At 42.7% G+C, this 25,202-nt stretch overlaps 1 protein-coding gene across 1 annotated transcript; it reads right to left on the bottom strand.

Moving 5' to 3' along the window:
• Positions 1-13,534: 13,534 nt before the first annotated feature.
• On the bottom strand, positions 13,535-23,322 carry SPIC (Spi-C transcription factor). Its single transcript, XM_044980321.1, has 5 exons — positions 23,248-23,322; positions 21,357-21,450; positions 19,165-19,280; positions 17,046-17,154; positions 13,535-13,956 (listed from the first exon to the last, which is right to left on the bottom strand). Exons 1-5 carry the CDS (start codon positions 23,320-23,322, stop codon positions 13,535-13,537), a joined length of 816 nt encoding a protein of 271 aa, XP_044836256.1.
• Between the last annotated feature and the right edge of the window lie 1,880 nt (positions 23,323-25,202).

Genomic DNA, 25,202 nt, shown 5'->3' on the forward strand with positions numbered 1-25,202 from the left:
GACTTCAATGGAAACAGGATCAGGCCTTCAATGACCAAGATTAACAGTAGGGAGTCTGCCATTGATGTTTCTATGTTTTGCTCAACTTGTAATGGTTAAGTGCATGTTTGCTTCTGCAGAAGTGCACATCCTGAAGCACTTACACATACAAAACTCTCATATGCCTTAGAGCTTGTCTAGATGGGAAAGTTTTATAAGTTGTACAGGTTATAGTTATATTGGTATAACCCCATGTACGGCCATTCGTATTCCAGTAAGTTTAGCTTAAACCCCTTCCCAAGTGCCATAAGGTAAACTGAAAAAAGGTGTTTCTATTCTGGAATAAGTGTGTGTCCACATGGGGAGTTATACCGGTGTAACTATATTGGTTTAAATTCACACCTCGGGTTATATTGAAATAAACTTTCCCAGGTAGACAAAGCTTCAGTAAGGGCTACAATATTTGCCATGAACCACATTGGGAGTTATATGCCTATTAAATCCAAAGCAACAGTTGTAAGCTGAGACATGCCCAAGTTATTGTTGAACATGCCACCTTAACTCTTCTATCTCAGGTGTATGCATTATGATTCAGGGCTAGATTGTGACATTTATGCAAAGAGTGGTGTAGAGTTCATCATAGGAAGAACACAGGACAGATTGTTCCTCTGGCAGGAGGAACAGTCTCTAGCAGACTTAGTGTGCACAGGGGTGGGGAGCTATACTTTGGGATAATCTAGAAGTCTGTAGGGGGCCTGAACCCAAGTCTGCAGGGCCTTAGACAGCTGACATCCCACATTCCCACCAGGAGGGCAGGCTAAGATACATCCTAGGAGTATTGTGGACAGTGGTGGATTAGCTATTGGGCCAACGGGCCCATGCGTGGGGGCCCCAGAAAAATGGGCACCTCACGCCTGACCTACTCAGCCCTCCCGGCACTCCTGCCGAGGGTAGTGAGGTCAGGGCACTGGGGCTTGCCTACTCTGCCTACTGCTCCTGTGTGCAGACTCCGCTCTGTCCCCCAGCAGAAGTGCTGGGCGGGCAAGGGAAGCCCTGACCCCATGCCCTGGCAGGAGCGCCACAGGGGAGGGGACTGCAGGTGGAAGGGGTGGGGAGGGGCTCTATTTGCTGTGGCCCAAGGGCCCACAAAACTGTAATCCAGCTCTGATTGTGGAGAGTACAGGCCACAGGAAGTACTAGCCAAAATGTCCAGAGTGACAATAATCTGCAGCCCTCTGATCGGCCATGCACACTATTTAACCCTGGAAGGTTGCCCCAGGAAGTTGTCTGGGCAACCATATAGACTTCCAGCCTCCTGTGACGCTCGACTACACCTTGATTTCTGATCTCCAGTCTCCAATCCCAGCCTGGTAGCTCTCTCTGATCTCTGACCCTGGCCTAATTCGGACCCTGACTCTTGCTTATCAATTCTGGTTCTAGTGGTTACTCCAGTCCCTGCTCACTGAGTACTGCTTCCAGGCTCTCCTTGACTTATGGGTGCAAGCCCCAGCCATGACTGCTAGGGAAGCCTGCTGTGCCCTGGTCCCTTACACCACCATTTGGCTGGTGCAGGTTGCTCCCGCACAGTGTCCTACTTTGATCCTTCTACCATTGTGGTGGGGGAGTGGAGTTTGCACTGTGGTCCAACTTCTTCCCTATCCATGTTTGGGGACATTACTGTCTGAGGGGGGAGAGAGCAAGTGGTCTCTGCACTCTACTGTTAGTATTGTGGGAGGTCTTTTTGTTTCACCATTCAAGTTAGGGAGGCTTCTTGGATGGCCCCATCACCTTGGAGCCAGGCAAGGGCCATGCCAATTTTCCCCGCTGTCTCTGAATGCTTTTTCTCAAATAACATAATATAAGGTCAGACAACTTTTTTTTCTGCAACTTGCACTGCGTGATTGTTTCATTTATTCTTTAGAACTGCAAGTCATAAATTCTGCCTCTGAACTCTTTTTAAACAGCACATTTTCTGTTCCTAGCAAGTTCTTTACCTAAGATAGGACGGCATCAGGCAGCTGACTGGTCAGAACTCCAGTCTTTCTGCTGGGATGTGTTTCTATTTTTAAAACAGGTCTTATTATTTTTAAGACTCTTGAGCCTGATCCTCAGCTGTTGTAAATAACAAACTCCATTTAGTCCACTAGCTGAGGATCAGGACTTTTGTTTCTTTAGATCAGGGGTAGGCAACCTATGGCACACGTGCCGAAGGCGGCATGTGAGCTGATTTTCAGTGGCACTCACACTGCCCGGGTCCTGGCCACCAGTCCAGGGTGTGCTGCATTTTAATTTAATTTTACATTAAGTTTCTTAAACATTTTAAAAACCTTATTTACTTTACATACAACAATAGTTTAGTTATATATTATAGACTTATACAAAGAGACCTTCTAAAAACGTTAAAATATATTACCGGCACGCAAAACCTTAAATTAGAGTGAATAAATGTAGACTCGGCACACCACTTCTGAAAGGTTGCTGACCCCTGCTTTAGATGATGGCTTCACTGGTCAGGCTGAGGCTACCTAGCATCTTGCAGGTACCCCTTATAGTTTGTCTAACTTACAAAATATTACCATTTGAACATGACTGTGAAGAACCAGATATAGCTGACAAGATGCTGACCGCAACTCATTGTTGAGTATGGTTATTGTTGCCAATACGCCCGATTTTATTGCAAGTCACACCATGATGTCCGAATGCTTGGGGCTGGCAGTACTGCTAGGTCAAATTATGTGTCAGCTAATTGTGATTAAATCCTGATCCCGCAGGGGAGAATTTCTGGCCAAATCCTTATTGGGTGTAAACTGGTAAAGTGCAGATTGCTCGTATTCCAATAGGGTTTGTTGTGTTTTCATTTCCCATGCAGGAAAAATGTTGGCATGGTTAGATTTCTGACTGGAGATATTACAGTACAAGTATTTATTAGGTATATTCAGCTGTTAAGCTCTCATTAATATTACTGCAATGAAATTGGTTCCTGTAATACTGGAAAGAGGCATTATGACTAGCTGCCAGTTGTCTTTTCTCTTATTCCACCATTATTCTTGAGCCCTTGGCTCAGGTTATGTGATTCTGGAATGTCAAGTAAAGGATTTATTTTTCCATCCATCAGCTTATACTCTGTGTGCACTTGGATGGCATTCTGCTAATACCGCCTGGTTGCACAGTAATTCACCTTATAAGCCATTGTATCAACATGGACTGTCCAATGTCCAAGCTCGCAGTAAGATGGCTGATACTTTACGCAGTATACTGTCCTGAAAGCACACTCTTCTAAAGTGCTCCCCTAGCGGCCAAACTCTCTGGACTGAGAGCTCCTTACAATTTCCACAAGGTATTTTGCAATATCTTCTTTACCTTGAGAGAGGAAAAAAATATTCAGAAATGCCGCCTACTGCCCTCTAGCCTGCCCAAATGTTCCCTATATGCAGCATCGAGGCATGTTGCTGGGCAGAGAGAAAAAGTTTGTGCTGTCTGTGCTTGTACAGGAGGATTGCATTCTCCTGAGCACCTTCAACAAACGCACTAGAATTTGTATTTATTTTGTGAAGATGATGCACATGGAAGGGGGACACTAAAGCAGAAACAGAGACAAAGCATGTTTCTTATGCAAGGCAGTATGGCCTGGCAGATAGCGCACTGGACTGGAACTCAGGTAGCCTCTATACTATTCCCAGCGTGGCCACTGGCCTTCTGGGTAATGTTGGGCAAGTCACCTTACTTCCCTTTGCCCTAGTTTTCCCCTTGTATATAGTGGGGATAATGACATCTCCTTTATAAAGCACTCCAAACTCTACCAATTGAAAAGTGATAAGAATTAGATACTATTATATACCTCTGTCAAATCATTTCATTGGTGACCTCCTACACTCCATTATTACAGATATAGACCTGTCCTGAATAAACCTACCAATCCTGGGCTTGAATCATGTAGCATGAAATTCACCCCTGCACAGAGAGCCAGCAGAAGCCCTAAGCAGCTCTAAGGCTGTAGGTGCATAGGCCTTCTGCCCTGGGGAGTGACTGTATCTTCACCAGTCCTTAATCAGTTCCATGCCATGGGAATTTTTGCCTGAGGAGGGATTGTTAGGAGCTGCATGTAAAGAGTTTGACACAAGAAGCTATTTGTAGTGCACAAGTTTTATTGGTCCTACAAAACTCAGGAATAATGCTGTGTATTCTTGAGCACCATCTACTGGCAATGTATGCATTACCCAGCTATTTACATGTATAGAGACAATTCTGTTTTATAGAGAACTCCTCAATAAGGATTTCTTGATTTAAAATTTGTTGAACAGGCCTAAATCATATGGCTGTCTTTACTATATGGACAACTGTCCAACTGTGGATAAGACTGAGCTCCTGAACATCTAATTTAAGTAGGGTGACCATATTTCCCTATGTGGAATACGGGACACCTGATAAAATTACTCATATTCAAGTGAGTTCAACGGCAATCAATCAGAGCTATGCAGTACAAATGTTCAAATTAACATCAAGTTGACTGAGCCCCCTTTAAAAAGAAATACTGTGTAGTTGGATGCTTTTTATTTACCTTCTTATCTTTAAGGCTTCAGGGTTCACATAGGGAGGGGTGACACACACACTCCTACCCACCCCACACACGGGGAGAGGTGACACACACACATTCCCGTACACACCTCTCACACAGTGAGGGTAACCAGCTGACCCAACTCTCCCTGCCAAGCACTTGCTGCCCTCCACGCCTGGCTGGGCCCCCAGTACACTGGGTGGGGGACACTCAGGGTCACATTCCCCTCATCCCAGATTTCTGCCAGGGTTCACACCAGAATGCGGCCAGCAGCAGCCTTTCGGCACTCTGTGTGGGAGGGAAGGGACCAGAGCTGAATCCAGCCGCAGGGAAGGAGGAGAGGGGGAAGGGATGACCTGGCCTGTGTCTTTGCAGAGCAGCTCATCTCTTCTTCTTTGTTCCCCCAGTCCCCCCACCCCATGGGTGGAAGCAGCTTGTCCCTTCCTGCCCGCACAGTGTCAAAAGGCACTAATACCTAACTAACACCTCCAGGCTGCTGCTGGCCACCGACATAACCCAGCTGCCTCCTGTCCCACCTCCCGCCCCCCAGCTACAGCACAGGCAGGAAGGAGTTAAGCCCTAAGGATGCATTGTGCACCAGGGCCCAGGGAACCTGAATGCAGGGGCTTCAGCGAACCTGGCCAGAGAGGTGGCTCAGCAGGGGAGGGTGCCTAGGGGATGGAGAAGCCCTGCAGGATGGGGAAGGGTGGGGGAGTGAAGAGGGTTCTAAGCTCCTGCCCCAGGGGCTGCTGTGCAGCCTGCAGGTTCAGGGCATGAACAGGCTGGAAATCGCTTCCCTCCCCCTGCCGCCCCAAGAGCTTAGCTGAGGGGCGGAGAGGCTTCCCTGTGCCCATGGTACATGGGGCTTTGGCACATGCAGGCCTCAGCTCCTCCTGGCCAGGGCCCAGGGCAGGAGAGAGTCTTGGGCTTTCCGGGGGCTGCTGGCCCAGCCAGAGGCAGTGGGGGAAGGAAGGAGCCCCACAGCCAGGCTGTTGGTGAGCTGAGCGCTCTGACCAGGGGCTGGTTCTCCGCACAGCGCTGGGAGTGGGACACACCCCACAGTGGGGATATGGAGGAGCAGTGGAGCTGGGGGGCTGAAGGGGAAAAGCAGGGAGAGGACAGTGAGAGGGGGAGCACATAAAGGGCTGGTGATGGGCAGTAGAGGCGACATGTAACTGGCCACCACCTGGCACCTGCCTGCACTACCCAGCCACCACAGCGCACAGCCTGTGCTGCCCGGCAACGGGATGTGAGGGTGGAGCTCTGCTGGCCAAGAGCCAGGACACAGCGGGGGCTGCACTGATGGACCAGCAGGGAGAGCAGCCATTCCCGCAGGTTGCAGCTTTGCCTTGCCACCAGCCTGGCACACCCACTCCCATCGTTGGTCACTGGACCCCACCACTCACTGCTGGCGGGAGGCGGCTGGCGAACAGGGATCTGGCCAGCAGCAGGACTCACCAGTATTGATGGGGAGGAGAGAGAAAATACAGGACAATTTGCCCATTTTTAAGAAAAAGTTGGGACACCTGCAGGAGGACTTAAATACGGGACTGTCCCTTTCAAAATGGAATATCTAGTCACCCGAAATTTAAGGCAGATTTGAACTCCAGTCTCCAGTGATGAAAGGATAATATATTAACTCATTGTATCACTTACCCACTAAGTCCCCAGACCTGCAACTGGATCCATGCATGCAGACCACTGCACCCTGCAAAAGCCTTCAGTAGGGCTTTGTATGGATGAATGGGTCTTGCAGATCCTGCTGCAGGATTGGGGTCAAGGACTTTTTTGTCCCCTTCAAAAGCAAGTTTGTATACCAGGAAATTCCAAGCACTGACCAAACCTTGTCTTGAGACAAGCTGCCTTCAGTTCTGTGAAGATCCCAATAAATACAGGACTGAATGTACCACTGAGGCACAGTGCTAAACTGATACACGGCTCTATGCTCCTGTGACGGTTATTTAGCTGTGGTTGTTCAGATGTTGCCAAGACTGTGGATGAAGTGCTGATTAACCCAAAAAACAGTTGATGTCCAGGACATATGTATGAAATGATCCAAATTTTATGGGTGGCAAGGGAGAGTTTGTGTGAAACTTACACTATTCAACTTGTAGTTTTTTGTGTGTGTAATTATACTGTGGTGGAGACATTACTCAACTGCTCTAATTCACAGCAGTGATGTGTTAAGGCCAGGAGTTACAACATTTTTAGGATGTTCCATAGTTGAAGCTGCCCTGGTAGCAACTTCAAGAGAAGATGCTGTGGGTTCAGTAGCTGATGCAATCTTAAGAGTGAAGGAGAAGTTAAGTGAAAAATGAAGAGGTGCATAAAACAAGCCTCCAAAACAATTCAGATCCAGTCTCAATCAAACTGAAATACGAGGTTATATTGCCATCTCGTGGTTTCTGGAGATAGCACAACTCAAAAGAGTTACGGTTCTCAAAACCGCAGCATAACCTTGCAGGGATCTCTGCCAGTTTATTCTCTCTGTAATATATTACACTCTTAAATTCACAGACATAATATTTTTGGCTGAAACAGGGTCACATGACAATGTTTTTTCACTATTGTTATCCTACTCTTGCTATTGCTAAATGTATTAACTAGCGAGACACTGGCTAGGACACAGTGACATGACCTTGTAACATATGATAAGCAAGCCTCACTACACAAGAACAACACTGATGCAGCAGCATTTTTAATCAGAAGATTGTTTTTACCTTCTCTTTTCAGATGTTTAAGCTTATTCCACCCTCTGTACACTATTTGGGGTACATTTCCTTCCTCTTCTGCTGCGTTTAGGTCCTTCAACATACTACAGAGCACATAAATTGGGTGTGGGGTCAGGGGAGAGAAGGGAGCTGGGACAAAAGCAAATATTTAAAATACACCTAGGGACACCTAGACTTGTCCCCAATGTTCTGAAGAAAGAGAATGTGAGGTACCGACATTAACATTGAGACAATTCTCTGTTACACTTACCCAACAGGGTTGCTGTAGTTCCTACTAGATTGCTAATACTGGTTGTGAGGGGCGTATTATATAATCAGAGAGTAACTGAAGTTACACATAGCATTGTATTAGTTACATATGACTACTTAATTCTTTGCAAATATTTTGTCGCAGCCCTGCAGCTATTCTCATGTATTTCCATGATACAATCATATAATAAACGTTAAGACCAGAAGGGACTATTACAATAGTCTAATTTGTTCTTAGGTATAACACATGCTGTAGAATTACACACAGCAATTTCTGCATCAAGCCACAACTTTTGGTTGAGCTATGACATATATTATAGAGAGAGATTCACTTTTAATTTAAAGACTTCAGGTGTTCAAGAATCTACCCTATCTTTTGGTAAATTGATCCAAAAGTTAATCACCCTCATTCTTAAAAATTTGCACCTTATTTCCAGTTTGAATTTGCCTAGCTTCATCTTCCAGCCATTGGATCTTTTTATGCTTTTTTCTCCTAAAGTAAATGACATCTCAGTCAGAAATCTCTTCAGCATATTTGTACAACCTAGGGCCATCAGACATATTCAGCGACACTAAATATGTAGCTACATAAATATAGTAAAACTATTTGTTCCTAAAATCTATCCAGCTCCCTTTAGTTGTTTTGGAAGTGTTAACATCTTTTAAAGTGACCTTTTATTCCTCTTTAACAATGTTAACTTATCCATGTAAGTACATTTGTAGTTAGAATCCAGTCATCCTCTTTAATTCACAACAATATACCCTGGCTTCACTCCATTGCCTGCTCCTCATAAGCAGTGATGAGCTGCCAAAATCTTAACAACCGGTTCCGTATCGGGTCTTCAGCGGCACTTCGGCGGCGGGTCCTTCACTCGCTCCGGGTCTTCAGCTGCTGAAGACCCAGAGCGAGTGAAGGACCCGCCGCCGAAGTGCCGCTGAAGACTCGGAATGCTGCCCGGTGAATACAAGCCCCACATGTTTTATTACATGGTTTTTTTCAGTATCCCTGCCAGGGAAGCTGGGGAAGCCGTCAAAACTGTTCGAATCGGGCCCTGCACTTCCTAAAGCCGGCCCTGCACATCAGGGTTGCAAAATTGTGTTGGGGCCCAGGTAGGGAAGGCTGTGCCTCCCAGAACAGCCTGTCCCCCCCGATCCGACCCCCACCCACGTCCTGCCCCCAACTGCCCCCCTCAGAACCCACCACCCATCAACTCCCCCTGCTCCTTGTCCCCTGAACACCCCCCTCCTGAAACCCCCCCATCCTAACTGCCCCCCAGGACCCCACCCCCTACCCAACTCGCCCTGCTCCCTGTCCCCTGACTGCCCCAACCCCATCCACCACCACCCTGACAGACCCCCAGAACTCCCACGTTTACCCAACTCCCCCATTCCCCATCCCCTGACTGCCCCCCCAGAACCTCCTGCCCCTCCAACCTCTCCCTGTCCCTTATCCAACCCTTCCTCCCAGCCCTGGCCCAGCCCCCTTACCAATCTGCTCAGGGCAGCGTGTATGGATGCCGCGCGGCCAGCAGGAGCTGCAGAGCTGCCCAGGAGCGGTCCAGAGCACTGGCGCCAGGCTCTGCGAGAAGGGAGAAGGCGGGGGAGGGGCCGGGGGAGCCTCCTTTAGCGGGAGCTCAGGCGGGCCGGACAGGACGGTCCTGTGGGCCGGATGTGGCCCATGGGCCGGTGTAACGACAGAAGAACCTCCCTCTCCCAATTGCCCACCCTGTTAACAACTGGTTCTAAACCCGCTTCTAAATTTAACAACCAGTTCGCGCGAACCGGAGTGAACCGGCTCCAGTTCATCATTGCTCATAAGTATCCCCAGGCTCAAACCAATCATTTAGCACTCCTCCCCCCACCCATATTCTCCCACTGCAAAAATGAGATCTTAACTTTCTCACTGTTTGCCCTTTTTTCTAGTTCTCCTGACTTCTCTTCCCAGTCCCAACTAATTCTTCTTAAGAGTATGTGCTCTTCCCCCTTTGTCTCTACAAATTCTCTTTACATCCTCATTTCTTCTCGGTCTGAATAACCTCCAGTTCTTCTACCCCTCACAAAGTGCTTTTCTAGCAGTTCCCCACAATTCTCCTTCAGCCCCATTTCTCTACACCTACAGGTATATACTCTCACCTGTTAGACTAGGGCCAGTTAGACAGGCAGAATTGCAGGGTCGCAATGCATGGATGAGATGATGGTATTTGGAGGAACAGAATTATCAGACACATGGGTGAACATGATATGTTGGGGAAGAGTCAACATGGCTTTTGTAAAGGGAAATCACGCCTCACCAATCTACTAGAATTCTTTGAGGGTGTCAACAAGCATGTGGACAAGGGAAATCCAAAGGCTATAGTGTACTTGGACTTTCAGAAAGCCTATGACAAAGTCCATCACCAAAGGGTCTTAAGAAAAGTAAGCAGTCATGGGGTAAGAGGGAAGGTGCTCTCGTGGATCAGTAACTGGTTAAAAGATAGAAAACAAAGGGTATGAATAACTAATCAGTTTTCACAGTGGAGAAAGGGTCGCTTAAGGATCTGTACTGGGATCAGTGCTTTTCAACATATTTATAAATGTTCTGGAAAAAGGGGGTAAACAATGAGGTGGCAAAATTTTCAGATGATACAAAATGACTCAAGATAGTTAAGTCCAAAGCAGACTGCAAAGAGTTACAGAGGGATCTCACTAAACTGGGTGACTGGGCAACAAAATGGCAGATGAAATTCAGTGTTGATAAATGCAAAGTAATGCACATTAGAAAACATAATCCCAACTGTGCATACAAAATGATGGGGGTCTAAATTAGCTGTTACCACTCAAGAAAGAGATCTTGGAGTTATTGTGAATAATTCTCTGAAAACATCTGCTCTGTGTGCAGCGGCAGTCAAAATAGCTAACAGAATGTTAGGAACCATTAGTAAAGGGATAGAAAATACCATAGTACCACTCTGCAGATCTGTTGCACTCCCATACTTTGAATACTGGGTGAAGTTCTGGTTTCCTCTTCTCAAAAAAGATATATTACAATTGGAAAAGGTAGCAAGAAGGGCAACAAAAATGATTAGGGATATGGAACAGCTTCCATATGAAGCGAGATTAAAAAGACTGGGACTGTTCATTTTAGAAAAGAGATGACTAGGGAGGGAGGGGAAATATGACTGAGGTCTATAAAATCATGAATGGTGTGGAAAAAGTGAATAGGGAAGTGTTATTTACTCCCTTCACATAACACAAGAACCGGAGGTCACCCAATGAAATTAATAGGCAGCAGGTTTAAAAGAAACATAAGGAAGTAGTTCTGCACACAACACAGGATCAACTCATTGCCACAGGATGTTGTGATGTCAAAAGTATAAGTGGGTTCAAAAAAGAATTTCATAAGTTCATGGAGGATAGGACCACCAATGGCTATTAGCCCACAAGGTCAGGGACGTGATCCTATGCTCTGGGTGCCCCCAAATCTCTGATTGCCAAAAGCTGGGACTGAATGACAGGGGATTGGTCACCCATCAATTACCCTGTTCTATTCTTTCCCTCTGAAGCATGGGGCACTGGTCACTGTTGGAAGACAGGATACTGGGCTAGATGGCCCATGGGTCTGACCCAGTATGGCCATTCTTATGTTCACCACTGCTGTTAACTCTCCATGCTTTGTTCAGCAGATTATCAAACCAACATGCCAAAGCCTAATGCTTATATCAAAATTTTAAACAAAATAATTGTATCAATCTCAATAAGTATTTATTTTCTAGGCAAACAGCTGAGGTCAAAAGCAGCAAATCTGAACATACAATGTTAGACAAAGCAAACATTTAATTTGATACATGCTGTTGTAAGATTCAAGTGAATATCAAAATCAGTGTGGAAGGGGAGACACAGACATAATAACTAAGCTCACTCAGCTTTCTAAATAGTTTGCACACATTCAGAAAGTTCAAGTTAGTTATATTTTGTACTTGCATGTTTATTTACATAGAGAAGGAATCACAAATTAAAGAGCTTCATCTCACACTCTGACCTTGGGTAATATTCCTGGTATGGTAGGATTGGTCTTTAGTAGTATGGCAGGATTGGACCCAAATGTGTAGTACCAGAGACATTCTGGTGTCTTTTTTATTATATTAAAGTCTGTATGTTACAAGAAATGTCAACAAAAACAAAACACTGATAAATCCTGCACTCCTTAGTCAGCAAACTCCCACTGACTTCAGTAATTGGACCCATTATTGGTATAATGTTATGGCTTCACTCAAGTTTCTTGTAATACAACCTGTCTATCATATTAAAAATTAACTTCCGTTAGAGTTTTGCTTGCTAAGGAATGTAGTATTGGAGCCACCATCAAAAGTGATTGCCTTACCACCCCCAATATTAATAAACACTATGTAGGGCCTGATTTTGATCTTACTTACATTGGTGTAAATCAGGATTAACTATCAAAGTCAATAGAGTTACTCTGGGGTAAAAATCAGTGTGAGATCAGAATCAAGCCTGTTATTTTCATACCCATCTAGATTATTCTACACTGGAGCTACTTCCTCATGATTTCATGTTAATGTCAGACAGGTCAGGTCAACATTATTAATGCCCTTTACAAACCAGTTTTTTCTCCATACATATTTGTGTTTATAGTTACCATGGGCAAATCAAGGCCTGGTGGGACTGGATACAGATCCCATGGATCTATCTGGGACAAAACCTGAAGTGACATAAATGATGATGTAAGTTGGTCAGTGAACAGATGTAAATGGTAAAGTAATATAACTTGCACTAACTTTGCAACGAGTGCATGTATTCTGTATCTATCTAAATTTAATTTCCTCAACACTAATAAAGTGTGAGGCTGCTGAGTGGAGACGGAGAGTGGTATTTTAAACATGTAAGTTATAACTACTTAAGAGAACGTAAAAAATAGATTTGTTATTTACAACTGAATACAAAATTGCTGTCCCTTTAAAAATGCAGCTTCTAGAAATACGAGGAAAAGAACTGTAAATAAATTTTAAAAAGTTTAATCCCTGATGAACTCCTTCCTGGTATAGTAGCTCTCCCAGTGAGTGTCACTGTCAGTAATGAAATGAGTGCCTGGAAATCCTGACTCTGTATATCAAGGAGTTAACTTAAATGCTTAAGGATTAGTACCTTCACCAGCATTCGCAGGTCCCAGCTTCCATGTCATGTAGGCGCACAAATCCAGCATGGTATTTATTTAGAAAATGTCACTAATGAGAAGTATTGGTTAATAAAGCTAGCACTAGTGGCAAGTGGTTTAACACCCTCTAACTCGTATTTCATGTGCATCCATCTGAAAGCAAGTCTGAGTAGTGGAGTATAGGTACATATGAACTCTGTGATTTGAAAACTCAGGGCCATACCCTGCCATTTTTCCATGCACAGAAGTGCCAGTGAAGTCAGTGAGAGTCGCACGAGGATCAATGTCAGGATATGGCCAGTGATGTCAAACAGGCAACAGGTCAAATTCTGATCTTGGTTACAGAGGTGTGAACCTGGAGTAACTCCTCTAATTGTATAATGGAGATCAGAATCTGACCTATCAACTGCTGCTTGCACAGATAAATTCATGGAGGTTAAGTCCATTAATGGCTATTAGCCAGGATAGGTAAGGAATGGTGTCCCTAGGCTCTGTTTGTCAGAGGATGGAGATGGATGGCAGGAGAGAGATCACTTGATCATTGCCTGTTAGGTTCACTCCCTCTGGGGCACCTGGCATTGGCCACTGTTGGTGGACAGGATACTGGGCTGCATGGACCTTTGGTCTGACCCGGTATGGCCGTTCTTATGTTCTTATAGTCAATTAAAGTTTCTCATTCACTGCAATGGGTGCAAAATTAGGCCAGCACTGAAACATTCTTTTCTGATAAGCACACCCATGGTGTGTGTGTGTGTGTGTGTGTGTGTGTATTTGTTACATTTTAAAAGAAAAATATATATTGAGAGAAGAATTGTGAGCTTTAAGATATTTCTAACTATTAAAAAGATAAATTAATGTGACACGTGTCTAGCCGTTAGCATGCTGCAGCTCATTGTTATACATGTAATTGTTATAAGTGATCCAGTCGTCTGAACACTGGTATTCTTGATTGTACTGAAGATACTGACAATAAACTGTTTCTTTCCCCAGGAAGTAAGAAGGGGAGAGTCTTTGTAAAACAGCTGCACTGAACTGATATGTCAGCTTCCTTCGGATTTTAATGATTTCCCCTGTTCTTCCATAGTTCCTCAATGCTCTGGCCATTTTCTGATATGTCATGACCTTGCGGTTTCCCTTTCTTTCCCCCCACAGCTCTGCAAGTTTCTCCTTGTTTTTGGAAACAAACTGGAAGACACCATGGGGTTTATCCACCCACTGGATGCAGTTTGCCATATCTGGGTCACACAGAGACTCATGAAGATATTCAAACAGGCGAAGTTTTTTTCTCCCTATCAAAAAATAAAATGCAAATGGTCAGAGCAAAGTCTAGGTCAAGGTAGTACCCAGTCACAGATTAAAAGGCCAGTATAACAGGAGCAGTAGAAGACCAGCAATGGATTTAATGGGGCTATAGTTGTGAGATATAGCCAGACTGTGGCAATAGGGATTTGATCATTACAAGATTGATAGTGGGGTATATGGTGACCATAAATAACATTTTGCACTTTGGTAGCTGGCCTCAAAAGTGGCAAATTTAACAAGATATTTAGACAGACTTCTAATGAATGCTTGGGGGAGCCCATAGTCAAGATACATGTTGGAACCAATGCCATGGAGCAATGCAGGAAAGAGGTTCTGAATGGAACCAGTCAGAATATTAAGGTAAAAGGGGTGGGTTTTTTGTTGTTGTTGTGGTTGCTGAAATATGCTGTTTTGTCAAGGCCAAAACAATTTGGGTCCAACGAATCGATTCTGACCAACTGGGAAGGTTTCTGAGGTCCAGGGTGGACTTGCTGGTCAATTCAAGAGAGAGATCTGAATCGAAACCCTGACCTTTTTTATCACAAAATAGGCAATTGACACAATTCCATTTCACAAAAATGTTTGAAAGCTTTTGTTTTCATTCCAAGGTAGAACTAAAACAAATTTTAATACCTCAAAAGTTGTCGTGAAACAGAATTGTCATCCTCCAGCCACCTCTGGTTCTGGAGGCTTAAGGTAGATTACTAGGAAACAGGCTTAACTCCAGGGCTTTAAAGTTGCTTTTGTCTGAAGTGTTTCTAGTTCCATGCTCAGAGCCAGCCAGACAGGGGATGAGAAGCCAGTGTAAAGAGGTGGGACTTAGGGCAGGTCTACAATAAAAGTGCAACAGCAGCTGCACCACTGTGGTGCATCTGGTGAAGATGCTCTCTGCCAACGGGGGAGTGCTCTCCCATTGGCAGAATTACTCCATCTCCTTGAGAGGCGGGAGCTATGTTGTTGGGAGTGTGTCTCCAGCCAACATAGCACCGGTGTGGACAGCGCTTAGGTTGCTGTAACTGGAGTCGCTCGGGGTGGTGGTGTCTTTTTCACATCCCTGAGGGATGTAAGTTAGATCGACTTAAGCGGTAATATAGACCTGCCATTAATTTTATTGAACACGGGGAAAATTGGGAGAAGGGAGAGTCTATGCAGAAGTTCCACTTTAACCAAAGTGGAAGCAGACTGCTGGCACCTAAAACTAATATGATTTGGGGTGATTGTTTTAAACTAGGAGGAGGCAAGCTGACAGTTGCCCAGGAGCACTTAGTCCAGACCAAGACATCTGCTAGGGATGACAGGAACCCTGCATCTGGTAAAAAAGAATAGGACAGCTGTACTGGAGGAGGAACCACTTGAGCTCAGAGGTACTTTCCAGAAAAGTAAGAGGATGTCAGACTAAGGAGTTAATTAAAAATAGGCATACAGCTATGTAGCCTATAGGACCCATATTATCTAAACAACATTATTAACCTCCCTAAAATCAGGCAACAGCTAGAAACAAATACTCTGCTACCACAATGAAAAGTTTAAAAGCAAAAATAAGTGAACTAGAATGCCTGGCAATGGAAGATGGCCCCGAAGAAGTGGGTATTCACCCACGAAAGCTCATGCTCCAATACTTCTGTTAGTCCATAAGGTGCCACAGGACTCTTTGCTGCTTTTACAGGACATAATAGGCACTTCTGAAACTTGGTAGAATGACAAAAGTCAAGGCACCCTGGCTAGAAACTATACAGGAAGTTGCAGCAGTAGCATTAACAGATTCCATATAATAAAGTTAAAAGTTTGGAGTGGAAAATCAGTATGGATACAAATCCCAAGTCAGAATACAAATATACTAGTAGGGTGTATAGTTCTGGTCTCCTGACCAGCAGAAGGATATTGAGTACACAGGGTTTGAAAGAGAGCAAACAGGCAACTTAGTCTAATAAAAGAATAATAATCAAATGTATCTGCAACTAACAACATGTAAAATGGTCAAGTATTGCATTAGGATAAGTTTTAGAGAGGCAATATTTCCATATTTTTAGTGATTGCTTCTTGGAATAGTGAGCTCTAGTGCGCGCAGGAGAGGCTATTATTGACTTAGTCCCAAAGAGTTTATTCAAGAAGTAACTGTAGTTGAACCACTAGGTCATAGTGACCAAAGTATAATCAAGTTTAACATCAGTCAGCAAGGGAACATAACAAAAGTTGGCACTCTGAGACTAAACATTAGAAAGGGAATTTTCAAACACAACAACAGAAAAGGGAAGCTACTCAAGAAGACCCTCAAGTCAAAAAAGGAGCATTTCATCTCAGCATGAAGGCTACTTAAGTCTACCATAGCAGAGTCACAGAAGGCATGCTTACCCCTAAACAAAAACAAGCAGAAAGGCAAGAAAAACAGAGTGGTTAAATTGCAAGGTGCATGAGGTAATTTGAGCCAAACCAGATATCCTTCAGAAAATGGAAATCCAACTCTAGTGAAGTCAATAGAATGGAGCATAAACTATGATAAAATGCACAATGGAATTTAGGAAAGCTAAAAGGGAATTTGAAGAGCAAATGGACAAAGACATAAAATAAATTAAAATTTTATTTAGGTATATCAAAAGCTTACCAGGGAACTGATGAGTCTGCTGGACCACAGGGAATAAAAGTAGTAAATAAAGTGGATAAGTGGACATTTGCAGAGAGCTAAATTATTTCTTTGCACTGGTCTTCACCACAGATGATTTACCTTTTTTCAGGTAAGGAGGTGGTATTGTCCAAGACTGAGATATCAAAAGATGTAACTCTTCTTGGAAAATTACAATCTTCTAGTGGAGTAACATTTTGATGTAGGGGATTCTATAAATCAGATGGCTAGATTATTCCAGTCTTTTTGCTATCTGTCTGCAGACCTCAGATCAGAATTAAGCCTTTTGGGAGTTGTATTCCAGTAAATATTACATCAAAAGATTAATTAAATTTCTCCTAATAATAGTAAAGGAAAGAATTGAGGAAATAATGAAAGAAGCATGATTCACCACTTCTAAAAGAAGGATTTGGCGATAACACAATGTTCACAGATAGCAGAGTTCTTTCTACACACCTTTCCCTCCTTTTTGCTGGCTAGCAGTAGTATGCATCACTTGGTTTTCTGGAATATTCGACAGAGTGTGGTAAACAGTTCCTTCAGAATATAAATCTGTTGCACTATTCTTCAAGAAATTAAGACAACAAAGCATTACTACCAGAAAACACCATGGGAGAAAAAGAAAATTTGAAAAGAACTGGCTCACTGGATAGCCTCAGGAAACCTATCATTCATCACATAACACACAGGAGATTTTCCCCCCACCACTACTGTGTGTAGTACATAGTGTTAATAAAGAGTACTGTCAAACTAGGAGAAACAAGGTGAGTGAGGTAATATCTTTTATTGGACCAACTTCGGCTGGTGAGAGAGACAAGCTTTTGAACCACACAGAGCTCTTCTTCAAGTCCAGGAATGATATTCCTAGTGTCACGGCTAAATAACAGATTGTTATAGCAAAAGTAGTTAGCATATATTCTAAGGGACATTCAAGGTAGAGTGGTCTGTTAACACCCTCTGCAGTCATAGGACAAAAAGGGTGGTTAGTGGGTTACAGATTGTAATAAACCATAAATCTAGTGTCTCTGTTCAGTCCATGATTTTTAGGCTATATCTATACTACAGTAACTTATGTCACTCAAGGGGATGAATAAATCACACACACACACACAAACACATACACCTCATACATTACACTGACATAGGAACTGGTGTGGACAGCGCTATGTCACGGAGGCTGGAGTAGGTAAGCCAATGAGAGAGCTTAGAGCGGCTACATTAGAGAGCTTTAATCAGCACAGCTGCATTACCTCTTGCTGCATTGATGCAGCTGCGCTGCTGTACACTCTCTTGTGTAGCCATGCCCTTAGTGTCCAGCAAAGTTATGAATTTAAGCTCCCAGGCTCCTCTTTGGAAAGTGTTGGGCAGGTTCCCTTTGAGGATGAGGACTGATAGGTCAGACATAGAGTGATCGCTTTGATGGAACCAAGCTACCTGTGACTCTCACCAAGTCTTCCCGCTGTGGAGGGGACTTTGTGGGGAAGGCAATGCAGCCTAGGGCCTATCAGCATACTAAGAAGCAGACCATGGAGTAAGGGTGATGTTTTCTTTCAGTACTTGGAAGACCACTCTCATTAAAAAATGGAGAAGGTCTTGCAGGGTAGAGTTGTACCAAGGGGCCCGAACCCTAACCCTCCACCCTCCGCCACCTTCTCCTCTCTAAAATTAGGCTGCTGGTGAGGCAACCACATGCACAGTACTCGGCAATCTTGCTTTCCTTCTTATAATCCATGTCAGTCAAGAGAATCATTTAAAAACATCCTAAAATGGAGAGAGACCGGACACTGGAGTTTGTTCTTCTCAGCCTGCTGCCCAAATAATACCTTATTGGTAGTTTTGTCTGCTAGTTTGCACAGAGCTCCAGTGATCCACATTAATTGATGAACCACTATGCAAAAGACTAAGAATTACATCTCCATCAGTCCCCTTTGATCTCTTCTATCCAATGGTGTCAAATAGTTAATCTTGGTGCTAAAAAGAGACCATGAAACACACTGTGCAAAGATTTTCCCATGCAGTCTAAACTGAATTGCTCCTGACCAGGCAGGCACCAAGTTTATAATCTGCGAGGGAGTGCTCCCCCTGGCTCTGCCCAGACCCCACCCCCAGTCCAGCCCTTCCCCCAATGCCCCATCCCACCCTGCTTCTTCCCACCCACACTCCACCCCCGCCTTGCCTCTTCCCTGCCTATTCATGCCCCCGCCTCGCCTCTTCCCATCCCATTCCGCCCTGCCTCCCCCGAGTGTGCTGTGCCCTCACTCCTCCTCCCTCCCCCGCAGCGCCTCCTGGCACCGCGAAACAGCTGATCCGTGGCAGGTGGTAGGGGCTGGAAGGAAGGGGGAGGTGCTGATTGGCGGGGCCTGCCGGAGGCAGGAGGTGCTGGGGGGAGGGAGAGGTGTTGATAGGAGGGCTGCCGGTGGATGCTAAGCACCCACCATTTTTTTCCCATTGGTTGTCCAGCCCCGGAGCACCCATGGAGTCGGCGCCTATGAGGGTGGATTTTTGTCCGGATGTGAAATATGAAGAGACAGCTTTCATTCTTATGGTTGCTTGCTACACTGTATGATTTACTTACTATTACATTTCTCCAGCTGTATACTGGTTCCTCTGTAGGTGGTGCTGCAGAGTAGTTTGGACTTGCTCTGAGGTGAGGATGGTGGTCGATTAGGGTCGGGCAATTTTTATAATCTACTTGAGAATTTGGAAAAAAAGAGAATGAGTGAGAAAAGGGAAGAAAAGGAAATAATTTTTTTTAAAATCACCTAAATCTTCCTTCTTCCTTCCAGGTCTACCATTTTACCTTGTCCTTCTCTGTCTACCTTCTAGATTAGAAATTCTCCAGAGCAGGGACTCTCTTAATATTGGTGGCTTATCCAGCACCAAGCATATAGTAGTCATATACTAAGACTAATAATAATAATGTCACTAGGTTGTTGTTTTTTTTAGTTTGACGGAAAACGGAATTAATGAAAAGAGGCTCATTGAGCAATATAAAATAGTTTGGATAATAAAGAAAAGGTCCATGCTCACCAAATATAATGATGAAAGCAGGGAACATCATAGAGGACTAAAACAAATGTTAGAATTGTTAGAAAGGAAAAGAATACTTTGTACACTTTCTATGCAGATGTCCATCAGTACAGCCAAGTGGAATGAAATAATAAATAGAATTCTGTAAACATGATTTTAGGCAGTTCCATCCTATTGATCTAAAAATCTTCATAATGAGGGGCCTAGAGAATGCTACTAATCTAAATGAACTACAGGGAAAATATTCCTGTGGTGTGAGCATCTGCAATGCCAAAAAGAATTTACACTGAAATAACTAAAATCCTCAGGATGTTTAAAGATAGCATAAGGGAACACTGGGTTGATACATCTGGAAACAATTACACACTGTTTAAATGAACAGAAGACGATTTTGAAGGGATATGCTTATTCCATTTTGAAATGTGGGCCAATCCTGAGATGTGCTGAGCACTGTGAGTTGCAAATGCTTGGCATCTTTCTGGATTGTACCCCTATGGATTTAGTCAAGATCAATACTACATATGATACAAGTTATCAACACTTGTAAGAAATTATATATAATGGGTTCTTCAGCCAATGTAAATCAGCATAGAATGGAGTTACATTGATAAAAACCAGCTGAGGATCTGGCCCAATGTATATATTACTATCTATGTATTAGACCAGGGGTGACCAATCTGAGCCTGAGAAGGAGCCAGAATTTACTAATGTACATTGCCAAAGAGCCACAGTAATACATCAGCAGCCCCCCATCAGCTCCCCAATCCTGCTCCCAGCGCCTCCCACCCACCGGCAGCCCTGCCATCAGCACCTCCCGCTTCCTCCCTGCACCTCCTGATCAGCTGTTTCATGGCTGGGGGGGGGGGAGTGAGGACACTGCAGGCTCAGGGGTGGGGGCAGGAAGGGGTGGAGTTGGGGAAGGGCTGTGGCAGAGCCAGGGGTTGAGCAGTGAGCACCTCCCAGCACATTGGAAAGTTGGCGCCTGTAGCTCCAGCCACGGAGTCGGTGCCTATACAAGGAGCTACATATTAACTTCTGAAGAGCCGCATGTGGCTCTGGAACCACAGGTTGGCCACCCCTGTATTAGACTATAATAGGTTAACATGTCAAATAATAATATATACCTCTTGAGAGAAAACTGTCAATGGCAGTTTTGCCACTGATTCAATGGGACCAGGATTTAACACTGTGTCTTCCTGTGTCCCCATATCTATTCATTATGTAAAATGAACAAACAGAAAATAGAAAAGAGCTCAAGTTGTACTGTATTTTGATTCAAAAGACCTCTCTATATTGCAGATCTCAATTAACAGCCTGCCACTGTTTCAAGTTTTTAAAAGCCATCATGTTTACACTTAAAACCTATAAAATCACAATTTTCTAAAAGAGATTATCCAGAACTTAAGTTACTATATATGCACAAAAATGTTTATCTTAATTTGTATTTAATGGATCCATCTTAATGTAAATTCAGTGAATATAAAAATCAATTGTCCTTGAGAGTTTTTTGTTTTGTTTTGTTTTTTTGTTTTTGCATTGCAAATCATTGTTGCATCCACAGAGTAATTTGCGGGACATTTTGCAGTTAAATACATCAGGAAAACTGATAAATGACTGCTGCACAGTAATTATGAATATTTTGACAATAAGAAACAATTGTCCAAACAAAGCAGTCTAAGGTTTTTTGTGTATAAAAAATTAAAAATGATAAAGTATAATGAAAATAATTATTTTTACCTGGTGAATACTGAATCTCACCATCAGAATGTTGCTGTAACACCTCTAAGGCATCTTCAAAGGCTTGACCCAATATGTCTTGGTCAGAATAATTCTGTAAGAACAATAGGTCTTTTCTGCTTGAAATCAACAAAGAACAGCTTTGATACTTCAAATTCCAAATACTTGGAAAATCCCAAATAAATAGAACAATATAATAGATTATGCATAGAATAAACCATCCTGGAAGAATATACATTTTGCAGATACTGACAGCCTAATCCTATAACTCTTATATATGTGACTAGTTTCTGGTCTTTTGAGAAGTCTCTTTGAGATCAACAGGACTATTAATGTGAGTATAATTACCCAGGAGTGCAAATGTTTCCAGGATAATGTCTTTAATTTGCAGCAAAAGTTTACAAAAGATTGTTGGATTGTTTTATAGGCTTTAATAAGAAGTTTTATATCTGTAATATAATATGACTTATTAAAACTAAAGTTATGAAACAATAACATGGAAGTGGCTTAACATGTGACACACAAATTAGGAACTGAAGGCTACAATATTGTAAAGCAGCATATAGGAAGCCACATTGTGGAATTTTACAAAACCACTTTTTGCCATTTGTATGGCAGTTTGGTATTTTATTCAAAGTAGGGATAACAATAATTTTGCAAACTATGCAAACTCCTAAGAGTTTTCTAGGAGTAAATTGGAAGCTGTTCTTAATGAAAAATAAGAATAAACGGACTGCAGACTTACCATTATTTAGATACCAAAGTTGCAATCCTGTTTAAAAGGAAACAATATTATTTTCAGGTATTTCAACATGACTAAAATTACTTCAGTGGAATCAATGGAGTTACTCCAGATTATTAACAGTGCAACTCAGGACAGAATGTGAAAAATTTATGTAATTTACATCATTATTGATAAAAACGTACCTACGTTTAAGAAGTACCCTTTGATTGAAATTTTTAATATAATTAATATTAAATTAGTTACAACATTGATTTTAGAGATTTGTCTTGGATTTTGTATTAAAAATTCCACACAATTTCTCAATATTAAGATTTCATGGAAGCACCATGTTACTTTAACTAAAACTATTAATTCTGACATTATTACCTCACATATCTAACCTCTATATATGAACATTTTAGAGAAATTTTAAAGTGACTATATATTGCTATTGGCATTAAATCTTGATTACCTTAACCTCTTAATTTCCCAAAGATTATTGGCCTGACTCAACTGCAGGTATTTAAGTCTTTCTGTTTTTCAGACGTCACTGAAAACAATAATAGGTTTTTTTCCCCCCACTGTAATTTAGCATATAAATATGTATGCATATACATAGCCATCCAGAGTAATTGTCAGTCCCTCAAGCAAATTAGGTTGTTTTATAAACAATGATGATAGATTAATTTTTAACCAGCTGAACATAGAATATATGTGATGTGCAGCATTATGTATAGATGGTTCCTTAGCATTTCTTTTGGCACATATAGACATATATATTTATGCAGTTTTATATAATTAGTTTTTGCTACCTCTCTGAAATGGGACCTGTAATTTTTTTCAGTTTTAAGTGTAATATTCAAATTACCTTAAAAATTCAATCAATCTATATTTTACCTCATTAATGGTTTGATTCTGCTCCGTTGAAAACAGTGGAAGTTTTGGCACTGACTTCAATGGAAGTAGAATTAAGCTCCGTAAGAGAATCTGGATGAGGTATTTAAATATAAATGAGAAACAAATACTTTGTTCCTAACTGACTGTAAAGATATGACCTGTTAAATACACTCCTGTAAACAAGTAGCAGTGTATTTTAAAATGTATATCAAGGTACTGTCTAATTTTATAGATGTCTTTTAAACCCTTCCTGACTAAATTGTTTGTTACCATATACGTGGTTCTGAGGGTATACACAAAAAGAGTGAAATCCTGGCCCAACAACGTCAATGGTTGTTTTGCCATTGACTTCAATGAGATCAGGATTTCTCCTCAATATTCTGTCTCTATAACATACACAGGAAGGACCAAGTTGTTCTTTGGCATAAAACTATTGATTTTGATTTCAGAGGTAACTTAAGACAGATTTTGGCCCTGGTATTTGTTGCATACTGAGCTTTAGAATTTAATTTAAAGGTTTGATTCTGCATTGCTGAAACCCATGGGAGTTCTTATTTAAAACCACCATTCCTGGCATTTTAATTAACATACATTTCTTAAAATAGAGCTGTTTTATCCCACCAAAAGTCCATACTAGTAAGTGGTAAAGTTGATTACATTGCTACAATAATTGATGGCTTACATAGCCTAACAAGGTAAAATACTGGTAACTGCTGAATGACTGAGCTGAAAACAGAGAAAGAGAGAGAAAAATAATCTGAACACTTACCTAGGATAGAAACTTCACATACAACTCAAAGAACCAGTTATATAAATAATGAAGTACTGAATTATTACAGCAATAGGCTGGCAGAAAGGTTGCATTAAATAGCCGATTTTGGGGAAGTGCTTCAACTAGGGGTTTTTGTTTTGTTTTTGAGCAAAGGTGCAGCACAGTGCCATCATAGTTTTTAATTTTGCGTAGGGCAATAGATGGAATGACTATGTGCTGCAGAATGTTTTTTCCAAAATAGTAGCAATTTACTTTGGAATAAAGTAAAGTGTTTAAATTGTTGCTTAAAACAAGCAAAATTATAAGCAATTAAAACTGATTCTGTGTGACTGTGGAACAGCCTTGTAAAATTGTCATGAAAATGTTACAGCCCAGGTACAAAATTTGCTTGCCTTCTCTTTGCCATGATGATTGGGGTGAGGTGTTGGAGTGGAAAGAGAAGTGAATATTGTCCCAGCCATACCGGAAGAAAGACAGGAGGCAATGGATGCGGTTTAATTAGCCCACAACCTTATTCACTTAAAATACCTGATAATAAATTATACAGTGCAGGTTATAATTTCCTTAATTGTTTCCCCCAATTTGGGAAGGCTGCTTTCAGCCCTCCCCCTTCCCAACCTGGTCCCAGCCAACCTGTTGCTGGGACCCTGCTGCCATCCCCTTGTAGGAGGTTTAAGGGGTCTGGAAAAGGAGGGGGGTTGGCTCCCTGTTGTACCAGATGTTAGAAGTACTGAGCCCCCTTTCCCCAGCTTCCTTAAGGGAGACTTTTCTCTAAATTCTCATCCAATCTATTTTATCCAATAACCTTCCGTAACTAGTACTTGTATTCGACATCTGTCACAGCAATGTGCCAACAATTAGCTTGGATGTCTCCCCCACTGTCTGCCAGATTCACCAATATTTACCAATTCCTTCCCTACTATCGGACAAAAATACATCTGCTCCCCAGTCAGATGGGTGTGCTACCATCCATCCTGAATAATGGGTGACCAATAAGATCATAGAATATTAGGGTTGGAAGGGACCGCAGGAGATCATCTAGTCCACCCCCCTGCTCAAAGCAAGACCAATCCCCAAATAGCCCCCTCAAGGATTGAACTCCCCAGCCTAGGTTTAGCAGGCCAATGCTCAAACCACTGAGCTATCCCTCATGTACAGATGAGTATCTATCAATTCCTTTGGATCACACTTGAATTTATACATCTCCCAATTTATGTGCCCCCTGGCTTTATCATGAAGGCTTTGTGGCTCCATGCCATCTCCTCCACTGCCACATTTCAGACCAAATAATTGTCATAATAACCCAGGAAAAAATCCTGGATCTGCCCCAAATCCCTCTTAACTTTGATTATCAAGTCAACATGCTCCTACCCTTTGAGCATTGGCCTGCTAAATCCATAGCTGGGAGTTCAATCCTTGAGGGGGCCATTTAGGGATCTGGGTCAAAAATCTG

The sequence above is a fragment of the Mauremys mutica genome, chromosome 1 (genome assembly GCF_020497125.1).
Source record: "Mauremys mutica isolate MM-2020 ecotype Southern chromosome 1, ASM2049712v1, whole genome shotgun sequence".
NCBI lineage: Eukaryota > Metazoa > Chordata > Testudines > Geoemydidae > Mauremys > Mauremys mutica.